Here is a 20,174-nt window from a genome sequence, read left to right on the forward strand (position 1 = left end):
TGTCAGTCTCTGGCTATTTTCAAGACCTCTAATTTTAGAGCACTATTGTGAGTGTCCACTGTGTCTCTGTACTCATCATCAACAACTCTCATCCTGCTCTCAGTCTCAACACATCTCTTACTGTGAGTGTCCACTAGATGTGAGATGAGCAGGACTTTCTTAGTCTCTGTAGGAGGCTTGCGCAGGGCATTGTGGGATTGACCGTGCTGACAGTGTCAAAAAGCTGAGAAATGTTCAACTTAATGTAAATGAGTGGCAAAAAATGCCAATTTCTTTAAGGTAAAGGTGGTGACATCTGTCATATGCTTTTCAAAATTTACCAACAGTGCTGGAATTTCACATCATTACGTATATTACTATATTGAATTCATATTTCAAATGCAGTTTCTCTTTCATATTTCTATTTCAAATGCAGAATCTCAACACCACTTTCATACCAAAGGAAAATAACGTTTAATATAAAAACAATACGTCAATAGTACTTAAAACTTATAACAATACTAATGTCAATTAAGCAAATATTACTTGCGTTTTTCCAAAATAATTATTCAGTAAACAGTTGTGATTTTAAAAGAAGTTTGATTAATATTACTGACATCATAGACTGTGGCAGGTCTTTTTGACCAACTTTTTGCATTGTTTTAAAACAAACCATCTGTGTTTGTCCATTTTAAACATGTTGTTTTTTTTTGTTTTCTGCACCACTAGATGTGTATCGTTAACCACCTTTTTTTTTTTCTTTTTTTCTCCCTCATTCAGGCTTCCTCTCTCTGTCACTGGCTGACCAGATGTCCGTGCTGCAGTCGGTGTGGCTGGAGGTGTTGGTGTTGGGGGTGGCATACCGTTCTCTCGGCTGTGAGGACGAGGTGGTGTTCGCTGAAGACTTCGTGCTGGATGAGGAGATGTCTCGTGTGGCCGGTCTGACCGAACTCAATGCCGCCATCAGCCAGCTCGCACGCCGTTTCAGGGCCCTGCAGCTGGACCGCGAGGAGTTCGTCATGCTCAAGGCCATCGCGCTCACCAACTCAGGTGCGCTTCCTGTCAAGATTTTTCCTATTAATGACTCATCCATTCCGCTTCTATTTTTGTTCTCTGACCGACTGGTTACCCTCTGATCAAAACCCGCGTGACCTGACTGAGTCACCCGGTAATTAAGACCAGACTGTATTCTGTTTTGTGTCGTAAACGTGCCTGTCTTGTCACTGTCTGCTTGTACGAATTCTTCCCCCACTTGGAAGAACCCATGAAACTTTTGATTACTGTAAATAATAAATTCAACCCCCGTATCTGCTTCACCCACAGTATCTGTATTTGTTATGCAAATACTGGGAGTCGCATGCTTTGAATCTTGAACACACCCAAGACCTCTTCCTTACGCCTCACATATCTGTGTGTACATGCTAAATATTAACCCCCACCAACAGACTTATCCATGGGTCAGTGACCTTTAGCACATGTGCCAACAGTTAATAATTAGCACAAGATTCATAATTTATGTATCCGATTTATTTAATTGTTCCATACCTGCATTCGTAACTGCTTGCAGTAATCCTCATAAAGCTGGACTCGGGGCATGCAATTTCTTCGTGGATATGATGTCAAGGGATTTATATTAATAAATAATAATAATAAAAATTACATTTAACATATAAAACCATATGCTTATGCTTACATAAGCGTTCAAAGATTTAGTTGATTTTTTTTTTAAAGAAATTCGTACTTTTATTCAGAAAGAATGCAGTAAATTGAGATATAGTTCTTTGAATTCAGCCATGAGGTAAATCTGTAATGTTTAGGTCCTCTAGTGGTCAAATGTCTCCGCGACTTGCCAATGCATGGGTCACCAAACTTGATCTTTTGAGTTTACATCTACATAATGTTATGCAAATTTTGGGATAATCCATAAAGTAGCTGGATGAAAAAGCTAAGATATGTCCTAAATGCACATCAAAAGTGTAAACACTCGCTTGATGTTTTATTTCAGTTATAAGGTCTTCACATAAACTATGATGGAAATGCATTAATTCACCCTGAGAAGAAAAGAAAATATTGTTTTGGTCATTCAGATACGCCAAAATGACCGCTAATATAACCTAACGGAACGGTCTGACACGTCACTCAAGATAAAGCATCTGCGACCAAATTTCCGTTTCAGTAGTAGTTACTAGGGGTGTAATGCTACACAAAAGTCACAAATCGGTACCTCGGTTTTGGGGTCACGGTTCGGTACGATTTTGGTACAACAGGAAAAATGGTCACACTTTACAATTCTTACTATTGACTATTAACTTCTGCCTCAATAAACCCCTAATTACTGCTTATTAATAGTTAGTAAGGTAGTTAAGTTTAGGTATGGGGAATGATTAAGAGATATAGAATAAGGTCATGCAGAATATTAACATCTGCTTTATATGTACTAATAAACAACAGACAATATCCTAGTAATATGCATGCAAATAAGTAACTAGTTAATAGAGAGAATTGAACCCTAAACTACTGTTATCCACAATGCTAGGTTTCTTTTGGATTTTATTTTGAATAGACAGTAGTGCAAATCACAGTTTGTTCCAACAAGCAACATTTAGTCCCCTAGTCGGTACAGTACAGGCTCCTTTTTGTGTATTAAGCACTAAGCAGTAAACAGAATTCACTCTTGCATAGGTCATATTTTTTTGCCGGGCTGATAAAAAACAAATGGTACTTGGTAACAATCAGCTACAAAAACTGAAAAGCATCTTGTGCTATAAGAGTACAAAATAAACAGAATAATGAGAAATAAATCTTGTACATTAGGAGTGTTACTATTTGCTCCACTTGAACTATATTTAAACATTCAAAGCAGTCAGCCACAGGCATAAAGTTTTAGTGTGTCAATTTTAGCAGCATCTAGTGGTGAGGTTGCGAATTGCAATATAGAGAAGCTACGGTGGCCAACACAGGACAAATGTAGTCTGAGTAGCTAGTCAATCTAACGTGCTCTGTGGAGCAGTTTGTCCTTTTAGGGCTGCTGTAGAAACATGCCAATGGAAAATGTACCTAGACAGAAATGGCTCATTCTAAGGTAATAAAAATATAACGGTTCAACATGTAAGGTCTTTATACACCACTGAAAACATAGTTATGTATATTATATTGCATTTCTGTCTATAGATCTTCCAAGAAATTTACACATTGCACCCACCTGTGCTTAATTTTTCGCACGCAGTTGAATACGCACGACTTTCAATCTTCCTTTGTCCATGAGCACAGAAAGACACATTCGACACATGCGCATCCTACCTAGTGGACTTTAAGCGTTCAAGTCATTTGCATAAGCGCTGTACTTTTGCTCTTTTTCCTTGTGTGGTGGTTATCAAACAGCGTTGCATTACTGCGTGCGCCCCCTTCTGGATCGGAGAGTGGCTGACTGCATTTGTCGCCTAACTGCATGACGAATACATGTACCGTCTTTTATACCCATAGTAGTTACTATTTTTATTTTGTACTAGTTTCTAGGGAAGTGACTATTTTGTTCTCATGAAGAACTGTTTGTTTTATTTGCAAATTTTTGCATTCTTTCATATAAATTAAATTAGCACAATTGCTAGAATGACATAATAGATTTATTTAGATATGAGCCTCTAAACACTCGTCCTCTTCTTCCCCTCTCTTTAGATTCGGTGTACATTGAGGACATGGAGGCTGTGCAGAAGTTACGGGACCTGCTGCATCAGGCTCTGCTGGAGCTAGAAGTCCAGCGACGCCCTGAAGACCCCCAGCGTGCCGGACGACTCCTCCTCACCCTGCCCCTCCTCAGGCAGACTGCTGGCCGGGCTCTCACCACCTTCTACAGCATCAAGACCCGTGGCGGAGTGCCTATGCACAAACTCTTTCTGGAGATGCTGGAGGCCATGATGGACTCACCCTAGAGAATAGATGACAGATGGATGAAGGATGAAGAAAAGGGCAAAAAACTTGCCCATAGTCTTTTTGTGTGTGCAAGGGCTACAAAAGCCAAAAGAAAACACTTTTTTGGGTTGAATATGAAGAAGACGCTTTGTAGCTGTCCGCCAGTACTGGTCTTTCACATCCAATCCTCCTCCTTCATTTGATTTCACTGGGTACCATGTCAACATAGGCTTGGGTCAGTTCAGACACACTTCATATTTCTAAATGTCAGTGTTAGGTGAACCACAGACAAACGTGTAATTCATTCTGTCACTTCACGGCCATCCTGATAAGTGTTTCTAGGAGCTAACCATTACTGTAAACTCAGAGAAATTTACGTGCCAAGGGCGCCTACTGAGACTGCAGCAATATGAACTCTTACTTGAATCATACGATTCAGTGATATCTCCTCCTTTACTGATAGTAGGCAACCGAAACAGTCACTATCTCTACAATTATAATCGAGTAAGCTTTCTTTTTCTCCTTAAATTGGTGCATAAAAGGCACTTGTGTAAAGTTAATGTCTTTTACAATGCACTCGCCATACTACAAGTGCTATCTATCTTCGTCCCGCTAGCTTTTTGTGGAATATGCAAAACTTAAGTGAAGACTTACTGGAGGAGAGACAAACCTTAGTTTACTGGTGTACACTGGTACTGCAAATATACTGCAACATCATATTACGGTAAGCAATATGAAAGATTTCATAACCCATTTGATGTCAGACATTTTTAAAAAAAACGAGACGCTGCCCTGCCACGTCCTGCTTTGAAATTAAATTTACTATTGGAGTAGTCTCATAACGAAGACTTTTTTTTTATTATTATTATTAGTATTGTAGAAAATTTCCAAGAAAACCAGGCCGTCCTATGTATAAAAGCTATTTGTTTTAAAAGATTAACATTATCGTTTTGGGATATGGATTGTGTGAACATGAGACTGTGGGTACTATAAATGCTGAACTGAACCAACAGTGCGTCTAAATCAGGGTAAACGGGGAGTTTTTTCCTCCTGTAGGCCACTACTGTAGTTTTTTTTTTTTTTTTTTTTTTTTTTTTTTTTGCTGTGATCATTTGTTTGGACGTCATGGGACATTCCGGTGACGTCCTCAGTTCTTCAGATGACACTGGCCTGCTTGTGACCGATTGAGCCATTTGGAGTCTGTCGTTTGGAGACTTTTTCATTCATTCAGAGGAAAGCTCATATTCCTTATTGTTATCCTCCATTTAAACATGGACGCAGCCGGACAGTCTCCGTCTGAGGTTCGTTCCGTGATACTCAAACTGAAAGCCTCTGTGGTGCAGAGCAACATTAAATGCAAATTGGAAAGCCTCACGAAATGGGCTCAACCAGAGCCGTCGCTTCGTGACTCTTCGTTGGGATCTTTAAAGATGTTTGCATAGTCTCCTCATAGTTGTTTGTTTGCAGACGCTCGTCTGGTATTATATGCAATCATACTCCGTTCAGAGCTACCTTTTATTTATTCTACACATGAAAACAGGAGGAAGAAAAGCCAGTTGCCATTTTGGCCAATTTAAGTACTAAAATTGAAAACCACTGATGTACAGAGTCAGACCTCGAAGGTGACGCCACATTTTTAGGGTGATTTTCACTGTATGTTGTGTGCAGCAATGATTGTATGAGCGCTCTGAAAGTGGTTCACTGCAAATACACATCATATACGCAGATGGAAAGAATCTTCCATGGTTGATAGTTTCAATCTGGGTTTTAGTCCTAAATACTGAGGAGACGTATTGTGATTCAGGCGTTTTGGATGATCATTCTGTGCTCATGGCATGATTTTAGTTTTTGGTTTTCCATATACACTATGAAGCTTGGCCTCAGGTTTGGTATTGAAATAAATCAATTCATTTGGGAGAATGTTATAAAATGTCTGTTTTGTATTGAATTGTTTTTTTAGATTACTCTTTTTGTGGTTGAAGTACTAACTTTAAGACATATGAAAGCCAGTGGACATTATATTCCTGTGTCTTTTTTTTTTTTGTTCGATATAATATTGCAGATTTCAGGCACTAATATGTTTTGATCACTGCAAAACTTCCTCTTTCTCTCCGTTTTTTTTCTTCTAAATACCGCCAGTTTGGCCTGTTAAGGGAATTTTGGGATATTTCGATAAACTTTGGTTTAATTTTTTATTCAATCTGTAAGCGTTTATCGAAGCTAAAATAGGATTTTTTTTCCCTTTCTAACATTTCAGTTTTTTTTTTTCTTTTATACACAGGAGTTAATGTCTCTCCTAAGTGGTTATTGGGATGTCATGATTTGTGTACATAACCATGAATGAGTGGGTCCATTCAAAGACAGCTGTAAAATATGTCAATGTTTGTGTCAATAATAACTCTAATATAATGATGATATTACAGTAGTGTTTTCATAATGGTAAACATTATATAAAGCCATTTTGTCTGTCGGACTTAGAACATAACACATGATTGAGAGATAAATTAAATTCATGGCTAGGTGTTTTTGTGTGTCTGTGTATATTTATGTAAATGAGCAATACCAGAATTTACCAAAATGTTTGTTTTCACATTTTACTGTATATTCATATACTGTAAATCAAACCTCAACAGTAACACTAGTGATAACGGTCGATAGTAATAAGTACAGTAAAGAGCAAATCAATATTTGTATTCCAAAATATTGTATTTAAAAGATTAAAATCTATTTTTTACTCAATTTGCGGATGTTTATTAATATTATTGTTCTGGTATTTGTGTGGATTGAAGTCAAAAGATTGTAAATGTCTGTGCTTTTTTTGTTTCCTTTTTGTAAACCTCAGTGGTTCAGCAGTAGTAACTTTGTTCATATTGAATCACTGTGAAGAGAAAGCAAACACTAAAACAACAGGAAAATAGAGGTATTTTAAAATATTGTCAGTGTCAATGTGTTTTGTAATAAATTAACACGCGTCATCACTTGTCATTGGATTTCTATGTCGTTTTGTCATTATCCTGTCTGTTCTTTCATGAGCTCGAAAACAATTAGTCATTTTTTAGATTTAAGGCTTATTTAATCAATGTAAAGTCTTTGGTCCATTCCATTGTTTACATGTATTCAAATCTGCAAGTGGTGCTAGTCTTTCATCGAGGGCTCCCGTTGCTTACAGTTACTTTAAAAGTATAAAACAAAATCTCGTGTCGTACCATTACACCGATAAATTATGGAGTGAACACTTCTCTTTAAATGAGACAGACGGCAAAGTAGTGCTTTGAGGGAGAAACATAACGTGCACACGCATCGTACCACCTGCACAAATATGTGCTTCATACTGCCCCCATGCGGTTATGTGCTGTATAAATTCATATTCGTGCACGCGACCAGCGGGGAAACAGCGCCATCGTGAGGCCATTTCGGATTAGTGTGAAAAGACCTAGTAGGCTTGTGTGTAGTTGGGCTGCTGGGAGCTGTATATATACCGGCAGTTAACACCTGTACAAAATAAATCATGTCTACTCGTAGACTGTTATTGAACAATATTTCAGCTTAATTTCAAATATTTAACTTTTATTTTCGAAGATTTAATATTACTACGTATTTACCTTGAGAAAGCATTATTTTATGCGTTTAGCTTTGATATTGTGTACTTTTAAATGATATGACTTGTTAAAGTACCCTTCAAACACAGTTTGGTGCTTTCAATTCGTGTTAATCACATCGTTCTTTAGTTATAATACTGTACACAATGATATTTTTCCGCTGTTCTTTAAACCTTGATAGCCTAATTAAAAAACAATGGTTTCCGCTGAGAAAAGGCATCTTTAAAAAGTCTTTCAAGAAGGGAAAATGGTACAGCAGTGACTTGTTTTATTCTGGGAAGACAGATTACCAGAAACAATTGTTCTTTACAACTTGCCCCATATTTCTTAAATGGATGTTCTAGGTGATAATTGTTTCCAGCATGAATAATTGCAATGGATTATGTGTTAAAGATATATGAAAGAAGCAGGATTTTTCATGATCTAGAGTTGACAGATAGGCTAAATCATCTAATGCAGTTCTCAAACCTGTCCAGAGCACCACCAGCCCTGCACGTTTTGTATGTCTCCCTCATCCATCACACCTGATTCAGCTCATTTCATTAGTAGAGACACTCTGATACTTTTTGGGTAACAGCCACTAGATTATGTGGTGAAAATACTAACTGGACCATAGAATCCTTCACATCTTACGAACCCAAAAAAATGCACATTTTACAACCAAATCAGAAGCGCAAAAGAACATTTTTCAAATGAAATCGTCAGTAAATTTTATGGCACCTGCAGTAAATGTTGTATTGTCTTATATATGTTTTATTTTACCAGTTGAGGAATCCAACAATTCATCCATCTGAGATAACGTAGTTAGCCTACTTTATTATTTCCATTTTATGCAACTTTACACATTTGTTAATAGTAAATTAATAATTTTAAAATAATCATTTTTGCAGTGAACAATATATTTCAGACCGTGGAGTAATAGTAATAATATCGAGGTCTGAATTGAAATGTAGGCTATATAATGTACATTTTAATGGATCACGCTATAAACATAATAATCTTATAATACATGATGCATTGCTGTGTCCGTTATCACATAATTCACACTTTTGGACACTAGTGTTATATATTTTGTCCAGCTGATTACTAACAATATCTCTAATCTTTTCAACTACTTGTAAATCATGAGAAAATTCCCATTCTAAACAGTGACACTGGGCAGTGCAGTCGCCGGTCAATGATGTCAGTTACCCTTTGTTACCGCCTTTACTGACGTAAAAACCACATGACAACAGTGCCGTGGACAAATGCGGAAGTAGTGTCTAGCGTCCAGAAAAACCAACATAGACAGTAAAAGAAACCACAAGCTTGCTTCAAGCAGTTCCTTATTTACTTCTTGCACGTTTTATGGTGGATTGTTTACCATCTGCCGCTGGTTCTGTCGACAAGAACAGCTCCCGTAAACCTCATACTCATGACCGGAAAAGCGGAAGCGGCGCCGGCGACTGTGTCATAATAAACGTCCCCTTGCTCGTCAGGCGTGTGTTGATCAATCGCTCCAGCTCCTCGTTCAGCTCCACAACACTCGGTCTTGCTCTGCTTCATACTACAGTAACGTTAATAATTGCATCCATGAACATGAGTTCTTCCCGACTGCAATCCCTATTCTTTTGCAATGTCCGTTGAGATGGAGACCACATGTCCCAAGTTTCCGCTCTAAAACTTGGCTTCATCAAACTAAACTACGCCTTTGTTTTGAATAGGCTTCTAGCGACCTCTAGCGGAAAAAAAATATTACAGATTGTACCTTTAAACACAAATTGTGTAAAATAAACTGTAAAAAGGATTTGATGATCACTATTGATAGTATTATATTCTGTGTTGTCATCATTCAGGTTGGATTTCAGCTTTAATGTACATTTTTTTATCTTAACAAAGCAGCTGATATTGCCATAGAAACTAGTGGACTGCTGACTCGCTTTCACCCCAAAATGGCGTAAATGCAGGGCGGCTGGGCGCCGGTGTTTCAGTGGAACCTTCTAGGGAGACATACAAAATGTGCAGGGCTGGTGGTACTCCAGGACAGTATTGAGAATCAGGTGCCAACTTTCCCCACAAACATTACAGGTGTCTACTAATTCTGGGCTCCCTGATGCCACCTTCTTAAAAAGTATTATTGACCGGTGGGCAGCTAGAATAATTTCCCCATTTACTTCACTAGCTATACAGCCCTGCGGAAAAATTTCGTAAAAACTTTATTCTGTCTGTCAATATTTTTCAGTATTCAGTTTGTTGGTGAGATAATGCATCATTAAAAGGAAGTTGAAACAGATGTGTTGCATCATACAGTATTTTCCCTTATTACTGCATAATTTAAAACACTAAGAAAAAACACCCTGTGTTGCAATTACCTAATCCTCCTGTCAGGAAATAAACTCTTTGAGGACAAATTAAAGTCACTTTTTTTATCACGTTATGTTGTTAAGTTTGCCAGTAGCAGACAATCAGTTCACCTATTTGTATGAATAGCAACATTAACTTAAAAAAAAAAAAAACACAAAAATGTTTTAATTTCATTTGACCTTGAGCTCAAGGCTTGTAATGCTAAATGCCAAAACTCATCACACTATGTAAATGTTCACCACTAGAGGTCGCTTCAAAACAAAGGCATAGCTTGATGATGCTTGATTTTGCGTAATGATGGGAGGTGCTGTCTTCACGTCTACAGCCGGTGGGAAAGAATAGGGACGGAATTTGGGCAGAAATCATGTTCATGGATGAGATTATTAACGTTACTGTAGTATGAAGCAGAGCAGGGCTGAGTGCTGTGAGAGCTGAACGAGGCCGCTGGAGCGATTGCTAATGAGAGACGAGCACAACATGCAGCTCTAGAAGAGCAGACCTTATATTATGCTGCAGTTGGCACTTCCACCTCTTCCAGTCATGTGCACATGGGGTAAAGCAGCACTGTTTATCATATTAGATACATTTGTATTTTGAAAGTTGTTATAATGCTACTCTGCATTCGATCAGCGGCTACTATGAGACATTTAATTCACACTGCAGTTAGCTAGCTCGATATTAGGCATGGTAAAACTGTAAATCTAAAAAACAAGATTTAAACAGTAAGACTTACTGTGTTGAGCTATATAGCCTAACATGATTAGTTTCAAAGACTAAAGAATAACACAAGACGTGTCACTCGTATCGTTTTGAATGGGAGAAAGTGTAACGCGTAATATGGCAGAATAAGTCCTGCCTTCTAAATAAGAGCCAATCGCCGACTGGTAAAGTCATCGCGTCACTTCAGCGGCCGTTAGAATCACCGTTTTCCATAGAAACATGCTGCGTTCCAATTCGCCTACTTATACTACGCCCTAAAAGTATGTACTCTTTCTGTGAACAAAAAGTACTTACTTTTGAGTGTGTAGCAAAAGAGTAGACAAGCTTTGGGACATACTAACACGTCATACAATCGCGTCAATTCTCTCTGTCGCATCCAGTCACCGTAAATTGCCCTGTCAATCATCTTACATCCTCCACATTTCATTTAGTTAATTTCCTACCGTATCGTAGAGAAATACAGCACGTTGATCTGCAGTCGCGGGTCTTTCATGAGGAGAACTCTCCTCATATTAATGCATAATGATGCATTTAAAAGTTAATGGCCATTAGGATCTTTATAAAAGTCCACATTGGTATTTGCAGATGAAAAATAACACGGGTAACATTAAATATATATTTTCTATCAGGTTAAACTGATTATTAGTCACTCAAATCTCTCAGCGTCGATCGCGCGTATCCGCCATGTTTTGTAGTTTTTTAACACTTTTTACTCGTGTTTGTAGTTCTGAACTGAATCCTCGTCCAATGCGCAATGGGTTGTGGGCAATATTAGCCTTTATAGTGTGCACGGATCCACACTTCAAAAATCTACCGGAAATAGTAGACCATCCGGGGACTTTTGGCATACTCTTTTCAACATACTATGCTTTGGGACACACTTATTTTAATCTCACATACTATTTAGGATGGATAGTATGGACATTGGAACGCAGGGACAGTCAGACGCTCGCCCCTAAAGAGGCGCGCATTTAGGTCTGCGCATGCGCATTAGCTTGATCCAGCCTGAAAAATAGTTTTTTTTTGTCATGAATCGAGCGTTTAGAAACTAAATTTATGAGCCGGCTGTTGTTAGATTTCATTGGCGATTTCAAATATTAAATTTAATCGTAAGGTTGAGAAGTTTTGGAGAATCTGATCTTTCCCCATTCAAAAGTTGCATGATGCCCAGGGTGCCCGAGAGGCGTTTCAAAGATGGCCGCCAAGTGAAATGACTTGTCTTAAAGGGACATTGTTAGTTTTCTGTCGATTAATGTATCCATCCAACAAACAGTTGCTCGCCTGTCTAATAAAACATAAAATATATGTGCATCTTTGGCGTTTCCATGGTTTCTAAAAAATAAAACCGGAAATCCAGGGTAATGCGGGTATGATGTCATTGATAGGCGATAAACGGGACACGATCCGTGTCCTGGTTAAAAGTGCTTATTTCTCTGGATTTAAACATTCTTGGAAACATTTGGGATAATGTAAGTACACAAGTCAACAATATATATATTTTAATCATAAATTCTTACATATTGTGCTTTTAACTGTTACCTTTCTGAAGGCATAAATATATTAACACAACAACTAAACTCGTATCTAAAGGATTTCCTATAGAAAGGTACTTTACAAAAACACTGTTTCATAGATCAATAACAAAAACAATGCCGTCACCTACAGCAACATTAAGGAAAAAACAGTGAGACAGAGAGGGAGCGGTTGTTTTCATCCTGCATAACAGATAATTGATAAAGTTAATTACTGTCATAATAACAGTATATTATCTTATTAGTGTAATAAAGTTAATAAGAGGGAGTAGTCGTAGATGAGCAGGTGCTAGATCCTAGTAGCGGGGCGGGGAGGCGGAGGCGTGACGGCTGAAGAGCGCGTTCCCGCAGGCGCTGCTGTGCCAGTCTATGCTGGTATATAAAGCCATGATTTCCACTACTCGACTACAGAAAGGTGTCCGTGCCGCCCACAGTATCAGACTGCTTCACTCCACACGCATCACCAGCATGCCGATCAAGGTAAGAACTTCTACCAGGCACATCCAGAGACAGGACTGTCGTCCTCTTTTGCACACGACCTTGGCGCTATTTTCGCCGCACGGTGCCTAAAATAAACGCATTAGATGCTTCTGGAATAGTGGCGGCCATGAGTTTTTTTATTACTGCGCGCGTTTAATAACATGAGCCCGGGTGTGTGTTTGTGATGTTACGTGAGCAGAATGATATTTTCGCGGTGATTTCCTGTTTCTGCTTCGTATTCAAATATGTTGCGGGCAGTCATTTAAAGCAAAGTGAGACATTAAGGAAGTAAACTATTTCCTTGTAGGCCTGACGCGCAAGTTGAATGGGAGCGTTGGCGTTTGTCGCGTGACGCGCGCTTGCTCCGATGTTCGCGATTTGTTTTGGCAACACCATAATTGCGTGGGCTACTCACCTTTATTAAATGTTATCGTTTGTTTAAACCAATATGCGCGGAGAGAAGAAAACGCAGTTATTTATATCTAACAACAACATTATCAAGTAACATAACAGATTTTACATACATTAGCAGACACGAGTTTGGACACATCTATTGTGGATATTGCCTACAATTTAAATTTAGTAAAGCAGAAAGATCATGAAAGATCACAAATGGTATATTGGGAATTAGATATTGTATTTAGTAATTAGTATTGGTGTCTCAAGTACTCGAATCAACCATTCAGACTTTAGGAATGTATAGAAGATGCACAGTGTCAGTTCAAAAAACTAATATATACTGTATACTAATATAAACTAATATATACTGTCCTGAGTAAATATCTTACTTGGGACAGTACTAAATAAAAAATAACATGCATTTTGTATTATCCCCCTTATTTTGTTAAAATTATTAACACTTTCACAGATTCTGCAAGTTAATACAGTTATTTATTTATTTATATATATATATATATATATATATATATATATATATATATATATATATATATATATATATGAGCAATATCACACAAGTAGCCATGCGATAAGGCTCTATATCAGCACGGCTGTGATTCGGCCGCAGGTAATCACAGCGTGCTGATATACAGCCATATCGCATGGCTACGAGTGTGATATTGTGTTTATACAACAGTTCAACAGCATGAGTGTGTAAATAAATAAGAAATAACAATGGTGTCTTTAAAACCCTCTTTTGTGCAGAACTACTTACTTCTCTATTTTTGTGGGGGGGGGGTTAAGTTAATGTTGCTATTCATACAAATAGGTGAACTGATTGTGAAGTAAAATTATTAACACTTTCACAGATTCTGCAAGTGGTTCACATATTTTTTCTGGCAACTGTATAGTCCTTAAATATAGGGTGAATTCTGACTGATTCTGATTGACTTTTTCCAAGTCACCTCAATGGCAAAAAAAGTTTCCCAATCACCCTGAATTCACCCTATTGAGCCATGAAGGAGTTCCCATGTTTGCTGGACACTCATTGGCTGCTTTTCCTTGACTATGTTCAATGCATAGAAAATACATTACAGTTTAGCTTTGTATATAAATTCATATGTAGAAATATCTTATATTCGTATATACAAAAATAGAGCATTGAAGCATAAGACTTTAGATCATAAGGTTTTTAAGATCACAAGAATCATTCAGTCAAGTGTGTCCAACTTATTAAAGTGTGTGTTTGTGACTGTGGTGACAGCACATGATCTCTGAAACTGGAACAGATGTAGTCATCAGAGCTCTGGTGTTTGGGTTGCTGTGGCAATGAATTGACTCTAATAAATAATGGATTAAGAAATGAAGCTGTTTGATCAGTTTTATGTTTTATTCTGCATTATTCATGCTACTGTTCTTCGCCTTCTTAAGGTTGGTCAACATCTTCCCGCTGTAGAGGTCCAGGAGCGAGACCCGGGGAATAACATCTCAATGGCTGAACTCTTTAAAGGCAAAAAAGGAGTGCTTTTTGGCGTGCCAGGAGCGTTCACTCCTGGATGTTCAAAGGTACCAACGTGAGATCTGCTGGAATTACTGCTGCCAATTATTATTCAATCTCAAGCTAAGTTTTGTGATATATATATATATATATATATATATACAGTTATATATTTATATATATATATATATATATATATATATATATATACAGTTATATATTTATATATATATATATATATATATATATAATATGAGCAAAATCACACAAGTAGCCATGTGATGTGGCTCTATATCAGCACGGCTGTGATTCGGCCGCAGGTAATCACAGCGTGCTGATATACAGCCATATCGCACGGCTACGAGTGTGATATTGTGTTTATACAACAGTTCAACAGCATGAGTGTGTAAATAAATAAGAAATAACAATGGTGTCTTTAAAAACCCTCTTTTGTGCAGAACTACTTACTTCTGCCACGGATTCAAATCTCGAGTTGACAGTTTGACCGAAGCCTGCGTTACTAATTCTAAAACGTCACTTTATAACTAGTAACGAAGGAATGTTGAGTCCCTCCATTGAAACTCATTGAATTTTCTATAGTATTAGAGAGAGAGAGAGATCACCTGAGCGAGCATTACCTGTGTAATATAATATTCAATATAAAAATCTGTTTAAATGTCCGCTGAGGAAAGCAATCTTTGTATTTTTTTTTTTACAGTTAATGGAATTTTTCATAACAGCACTAAAACAACGTCCTTTGTTTACAAAAGTCCCTTTCTATTTAAAAGTCTCTTGCGACTGACTCATTCACTTGTAAAATTTGCCGCAATCGAATGGCGTATAAATGTAACTTTCAGTCCATATTACGCACTAATGGATCCTTTCTCAATACTAAATAAAACATATTATTTATATAAAATCATTTTTATTGAACAACAATATTTATACAACAAGAGCTATTATAAATGATAATAGGAAATAAACACAATTAAGTCAAACGTACAAAAGCAGTGTTATACAGGAGGTAAGTTAAATATAGCCTTAATATTCAATTATTAAACGTAACATTTTAACGTTTTATGTACCCAAAATTAAGTATATCTCATCTTTAACCAGCGGCAAATCCACAAATTCGCACTGGTCGAAATGAAGCAGTTCTCGGCGGGTACACGAGCACTGAGCGGCCACTGGCGGCCTAGAGCTCGCATCCCCGAAAACTTAAAAAAAAATTGTAAAATAGGAGCTATGATTAAATATGAGTCACATATTTCAGATCTAAACAACTACATTCTCGCTTAAAAAACTCTTAAAACTACAGTTCAACACTTCAAGCAGAGTGAGGTTAGGTAGGAGTGCCAATCAGATTCGAAAACCAGAAAGAACTGTTGTGTGTCTGTGTGTATATTATATTATATTATATTATATTATATTATATTATATTATATTATATTATATTATATTATATTATATTATATTATATTATATTATATTATAATTATACATAATAATATTCATATCTGGTGACTTTGCAGGCCATGGGAGATGTTCAACTTCACTTTCATGTTCATCAAACCACTCTCTCACCAGTCTTGCTGTGTGTATTGGTGCATTATTGTTCTGATACACGGCAATGTTTGAACCATTAGGTGCAGATAGTCCTCAAGAATGGTTTGGCTGTCCTTGGTAGTGCCGTGCCCATTGAACACAGTAGGGAATGTCATGATATTGCAGCTCAAACCATCACTAATCCACCCCCGTGCTTCACTCTGGGCACACAACCGTCGGGGTGTTAAGCCTCTTTGTGGCTTCTCCACATTGTAACTCCCACGGATGTGAGAAAGAAAGTGAAGGTGGACTCATCAGAGAACAATACATATTTCGCAATGTCCACAGCCCAACATTTGCACTGTTGGTACCAATAAAATGGACATTTGGCATTGCTCTTTTGAACTCCCATTATTTCACGTATTCGCACTACTGTTCAAGGGGACGGCTCCGAGCTCGGAATTAGGTCCAAACCCAGAGTACTATATATATGTATATGCATTAAAAATACACTACTGTTAACTTCAACCAAAGCTAAGAAGCTAAATTAGCTAAATTATTCTCTCTACCACATTAAAATAAATGGCTCAGTACATCAATAATATGAAACAGAAGTTGTAGTAGTCTTTTCTTCCCTATTGTGAAGTTTATGAGGGCACTTTAAAAAAAATTGTGCACAGATAAATTATATTAAATATAAAAAAAAATTAAAAGATTTCATGTTTAATTTAATGGCTTTATATCATTTATGCATTGTTATGCAAATACATTAATATAGTTCTATAAGCATATTATTCATGACAAGGCCTGAAATACAACACACAAGTGGTCCCCGAAATGGTTGGAGACCCCTATATAATAACATACATTTGTGAAGGTACTATAATAAACCTAATTTGAATAATAACATGTCAGTTTTGAATGAATGTATGCACACCTCTTTTCATCCATTACTGCGGCACCTGTGTCACAGTCTCGTTTGTCTTTACTCTGTTCATTCGTGCTTTCTCAGACTCATCTCCCAGGGTTCATAGAGATGGCTGAGGATTTGAAGGCCAAAGGTGTGGGTGAGATCGCATGTGTGTCTGTTAATGATGTGTTTGTCATGTCCGCCTGGGGAAAAGAGAACGGAGCAGACGGCAAGGTGGGGAAACCCTTTCATTAACCTGTTTTTTAGTCTAATTAGTCTCTTAAAGGATTTATCTATTGAGTCATTAAATGGTTGATTTATTCTAGGTGCGGATGCTGGCTGATCCCACAGGAGCGTTCACAAAGGTGACAACTGCTTTTGAAGCACATTCATCCATGGGCTTTTTCCAGAATTTTGATGCTGATCAATGCACATAGGACATTTTATAGATCTGGAAGCATTGAAATCAGAAAATATTACAGGATTAAGTGTTATTTTACTTAAAAATGCTGTGCCAAATGTTCAGTGCTGTCTGAGATGTTTTTTAAATGTAGATATTATAAATCTGTTTTTCTCTACACAGGCTGTGGATCTCTTCCTGGACAATGACCATTTGCTCCAGGTGCTTGGAAATTTGAGGTCTCAAAGGTGAGATGACAGTCTTCCTAGGAAAAAAAAAAAACATGTCTTATAATCAGTGTTGGGGTAACGCATTACAAGTAACGAGTTATGTAATCAGATTACTTTTTTCAAGTAACTAGTAAAGTAACGCATTACTTTTTCAATTTACAACTAAATATCTAAGGCTGCATTTACACTTCAGGTCTTGATGCACAATTTTGGTGACTATATCCAATTTTTTTACATCATCTTTTAAAAGTGACCCATATCCGATATTTGCATTTACACTATACACTGGCGAAACAGCCAATGACGTTTCAACCATAAATGCTCATCTTGAACTAGTTCTCTTCTTCTTCTTCTCTATTTGAATTCCAACAGTGTAGACACTAAGTGTATTACTGCCCTCCACAGGTTAAAGTTTGAACTAATTGTTATATACTTGCACTAGCATATTGTATATGATAATTTAGTTCAAACTTTGACCTGTTGAGGGCAGTAATACATTTAGCAGTGTCTACACTGCTGGAATTCTAATAGAGAAGAAGAGATCTAGTTCAAGATGAGCATTTATATTAATTTTAAACGTATAAAATAAAAATAAAAAATTTAGAAAATGAGTGATGGTTTCTCTAGATAAGACCCTTATTTCTCATCGGGGATCATGAAGCTGCACTGAAACTGTAATTTTGACCTTCAACCGTTTGGGGTCGATTGAAGTCCACTATATGGAGAAAAATCCTGGAATGTTTTCATCAAAAACCTTAATTTCTTTTCGACTGAAGAAAGACGGACATGAACATCTTGGATGACCTAAGGAAATTATCAGGAAATTTTCATTTGAAAGTGAACTAATCCTTTAAAGGTCAGCAAAACATAGATCTCGTAAGGCGGAGAAAAAAGGAGAGCCATTAGTGTCATGTGATCGCAGTTCGTGTCCACCTGAGTTGACGTCATTTGCCTCTGTACCTTTTTCAATAACATACGACTCGCATTTACTGGGGAATATCTGATTTGACCAGGTACATGGCAGACGCAAATGCACGTATCCGAATCATATCAGATTTTATTTCCACATTTGAGCGAGGCCTGAAACCGATCTAAGAATATCGGAATTCATGCATTTTTTTCCTGCTTACACGTACACGTCATATCCGATCTGTGCCACATGAGAGGAAAAAATTGGAATTGGGTCACTTGAACCATGCAGTGTAAATAGGGCCTAAGTTAATTTTTAAAATAAGTAACAAGCTACTTTTTCACATTTATTGACCGACAGCTCCTTGTCTCCATGTTGAGAGAAAGCGGGAACTGTAAGTTGTGTGCGCGGTGTAAACATGATGATTATTGTAGTTCTAGAATAAATGCGAACATGCATTTACTCATCTCACTTGAACAAAAACATTCAGTATTCCTCAAAATTAAGAATTTTATGCAAACCTGTAATAATTAAATATATTAAATTACACAAATATACTTTATGTATTTAATCTCACTTTATTAATCAATGTCTTTGCTGCTGGCCTTCAATGATCTAATTCAAACATATTAATAAGCAAAAATACTTTAGATTAGATTTAGAAATGAGTGTTGAACTTCCATCTCCTGTATTCTATTCTTCTTCAATCAAGAATGGCAGCACAGCTGAAAGGTTTGTTTGAGCTGCGCCCTCTACTGTACAGGCGTAAACATTCATTTCACTCTTGGTGTAAAAGGGCCTTAACATTTGCCAAAAATAGAACTTTTTTTGTTGTTATTAAGCAAGCTCAGCTCCAGGTGAGAAAAAGTCATTACTTTTCATAAAAAGTAACCAAGTAAAGCAATTAGTTACTTTTTTAGGGAGTAACAATATTATAATGCATTTTACTTTTACTTTTAAAAGTAACTTCCCCCAACACTGCCAATAATTATGATTATGGTATCCACCTTATTCGACAATGTGGAATTACGCTATTTTCTGTGAATGTGTGAAATCCGATTCATTAGCCGCTATAGATAACTAGAAGAATGGCAAAGTGCAGGAAATGGTAAAACTGTTTGTGCTACAAATTAGTGCATTTATAATTACCATGTTAAATTAAATGATATATAATAAACAAGCTTGCAACATCAAGCGGCTTAACATACTGTTTTTGTACAGCTAAAATCATGTGAGTTCAAGTTAGAAAAGGCTACAACCGCTCCTACATTAAAAATAAGGTGGCTAGTCTGACACAAATTGTGAAGTTGACATCTTGTCAAATAAAAGTATTATTCAGTCTACTTCTCATTTTCATATGGAAGTGACTCTTTAAATTCTCAGTGTGCTGATCCTGGTTGTGTGTGTGCGCAGGTATGCCATGCTGATTGAAGATGGAGTGGTCAAGAAGCTCAATGTGGAACCTGATGGGACGGGCCTGACCTGCAGCTTGGCTTCAAGCTTTCTCACTGAGATTTAAGTTACTCAATGTAACCTGTTCACTCCATATAATCAGTCACCCTCTTGTAATGGACCCAATTATCATTCCAAAAACACAGTGTAATGGAAATTCCCAATAACACTAATGCATATGCTGGGGGGAAACCCATGCAAGGAACTAGTTTACTTTGAGCAATAATTAATTCTTCCTGTTTTGTTGGGAAAAACGCACAAGTTTGGC

At 37.2% G+C, this 20,174-nt stretch overlaps 2 protein-coding genes across 4 annotated transcripts in view; both read left to right on the plus strand.

Annotated features, from left to right (window-relative positions):
- The window catches only part of esrra (estrogen-related receptor alpha), a 28,113-nt gene extending 21,252 nt beyond the window's left edge, over positions 1 to 6,861 (plus strand). For all 3 annotated transcript variants that reach the window (XM_067375084.1, XM_067375085.1, XM_067375086.1), the window contains 2 exons: positions 760 to 1,029; positions 3,655 to 6,861. In XM_067375084.1, the coding sequence (XP_067231185.1) occupies positions 760 to 1,029; positions 3,655 to 3,908 (524 nt within the window). In that variant the 3' untranslated portion in view covers positions 3,909 to 6,861. The remainder of the gene's footprint in view (positions 1 to 759; positions 1,030 to 3,654) is intronic.
- Positions 6,862 to 12,403: 5,542 nt separating this feature from the next.
- Positions 12,404 to 20,073, plus strand: prdx5 (peroxiredoxin 5). The gene is made up of 6 exons (XM_067376873.1): positions 12,404 to 12,562; positions 14,393 to 14,527; positions 17,017 to 17,148; positions 17,241 to 17,279; positions 17,498 to 17,562; positions 19,868 to 20,073. The coding sequence occupies exons 1-6, from the start codon at positions 12,452 to 12,454 to the stop codon at positions 19,971 to 19,973; spliced, it is 588 nt and encodes a 195-aa protein (XP_067232974.1). The 5' UTR covers positions 12,404 to 12,451; the 3' UTR covers positions 19,974 to 20,073.
- The last annotated feature ends 101 nt before the right edge of the window (positions 20,074 to 20,174 follow it).

Source organism: Chanodichthys erythropterus, chromosome 22 (assembly GCF_024489055.1).
Source record: "Chanodichthys erythropterus isolate Z2021 chromosome 22, ASM2448905v1, whole genome shotgun sequence".
Taxonomy (NCBI): Eukaryota; Metazoa; Chordata; class Actinopteri; order Cypriniformes; family Xenocyprididae; genus Chanodichthys; species Chanodichthys erythropterus.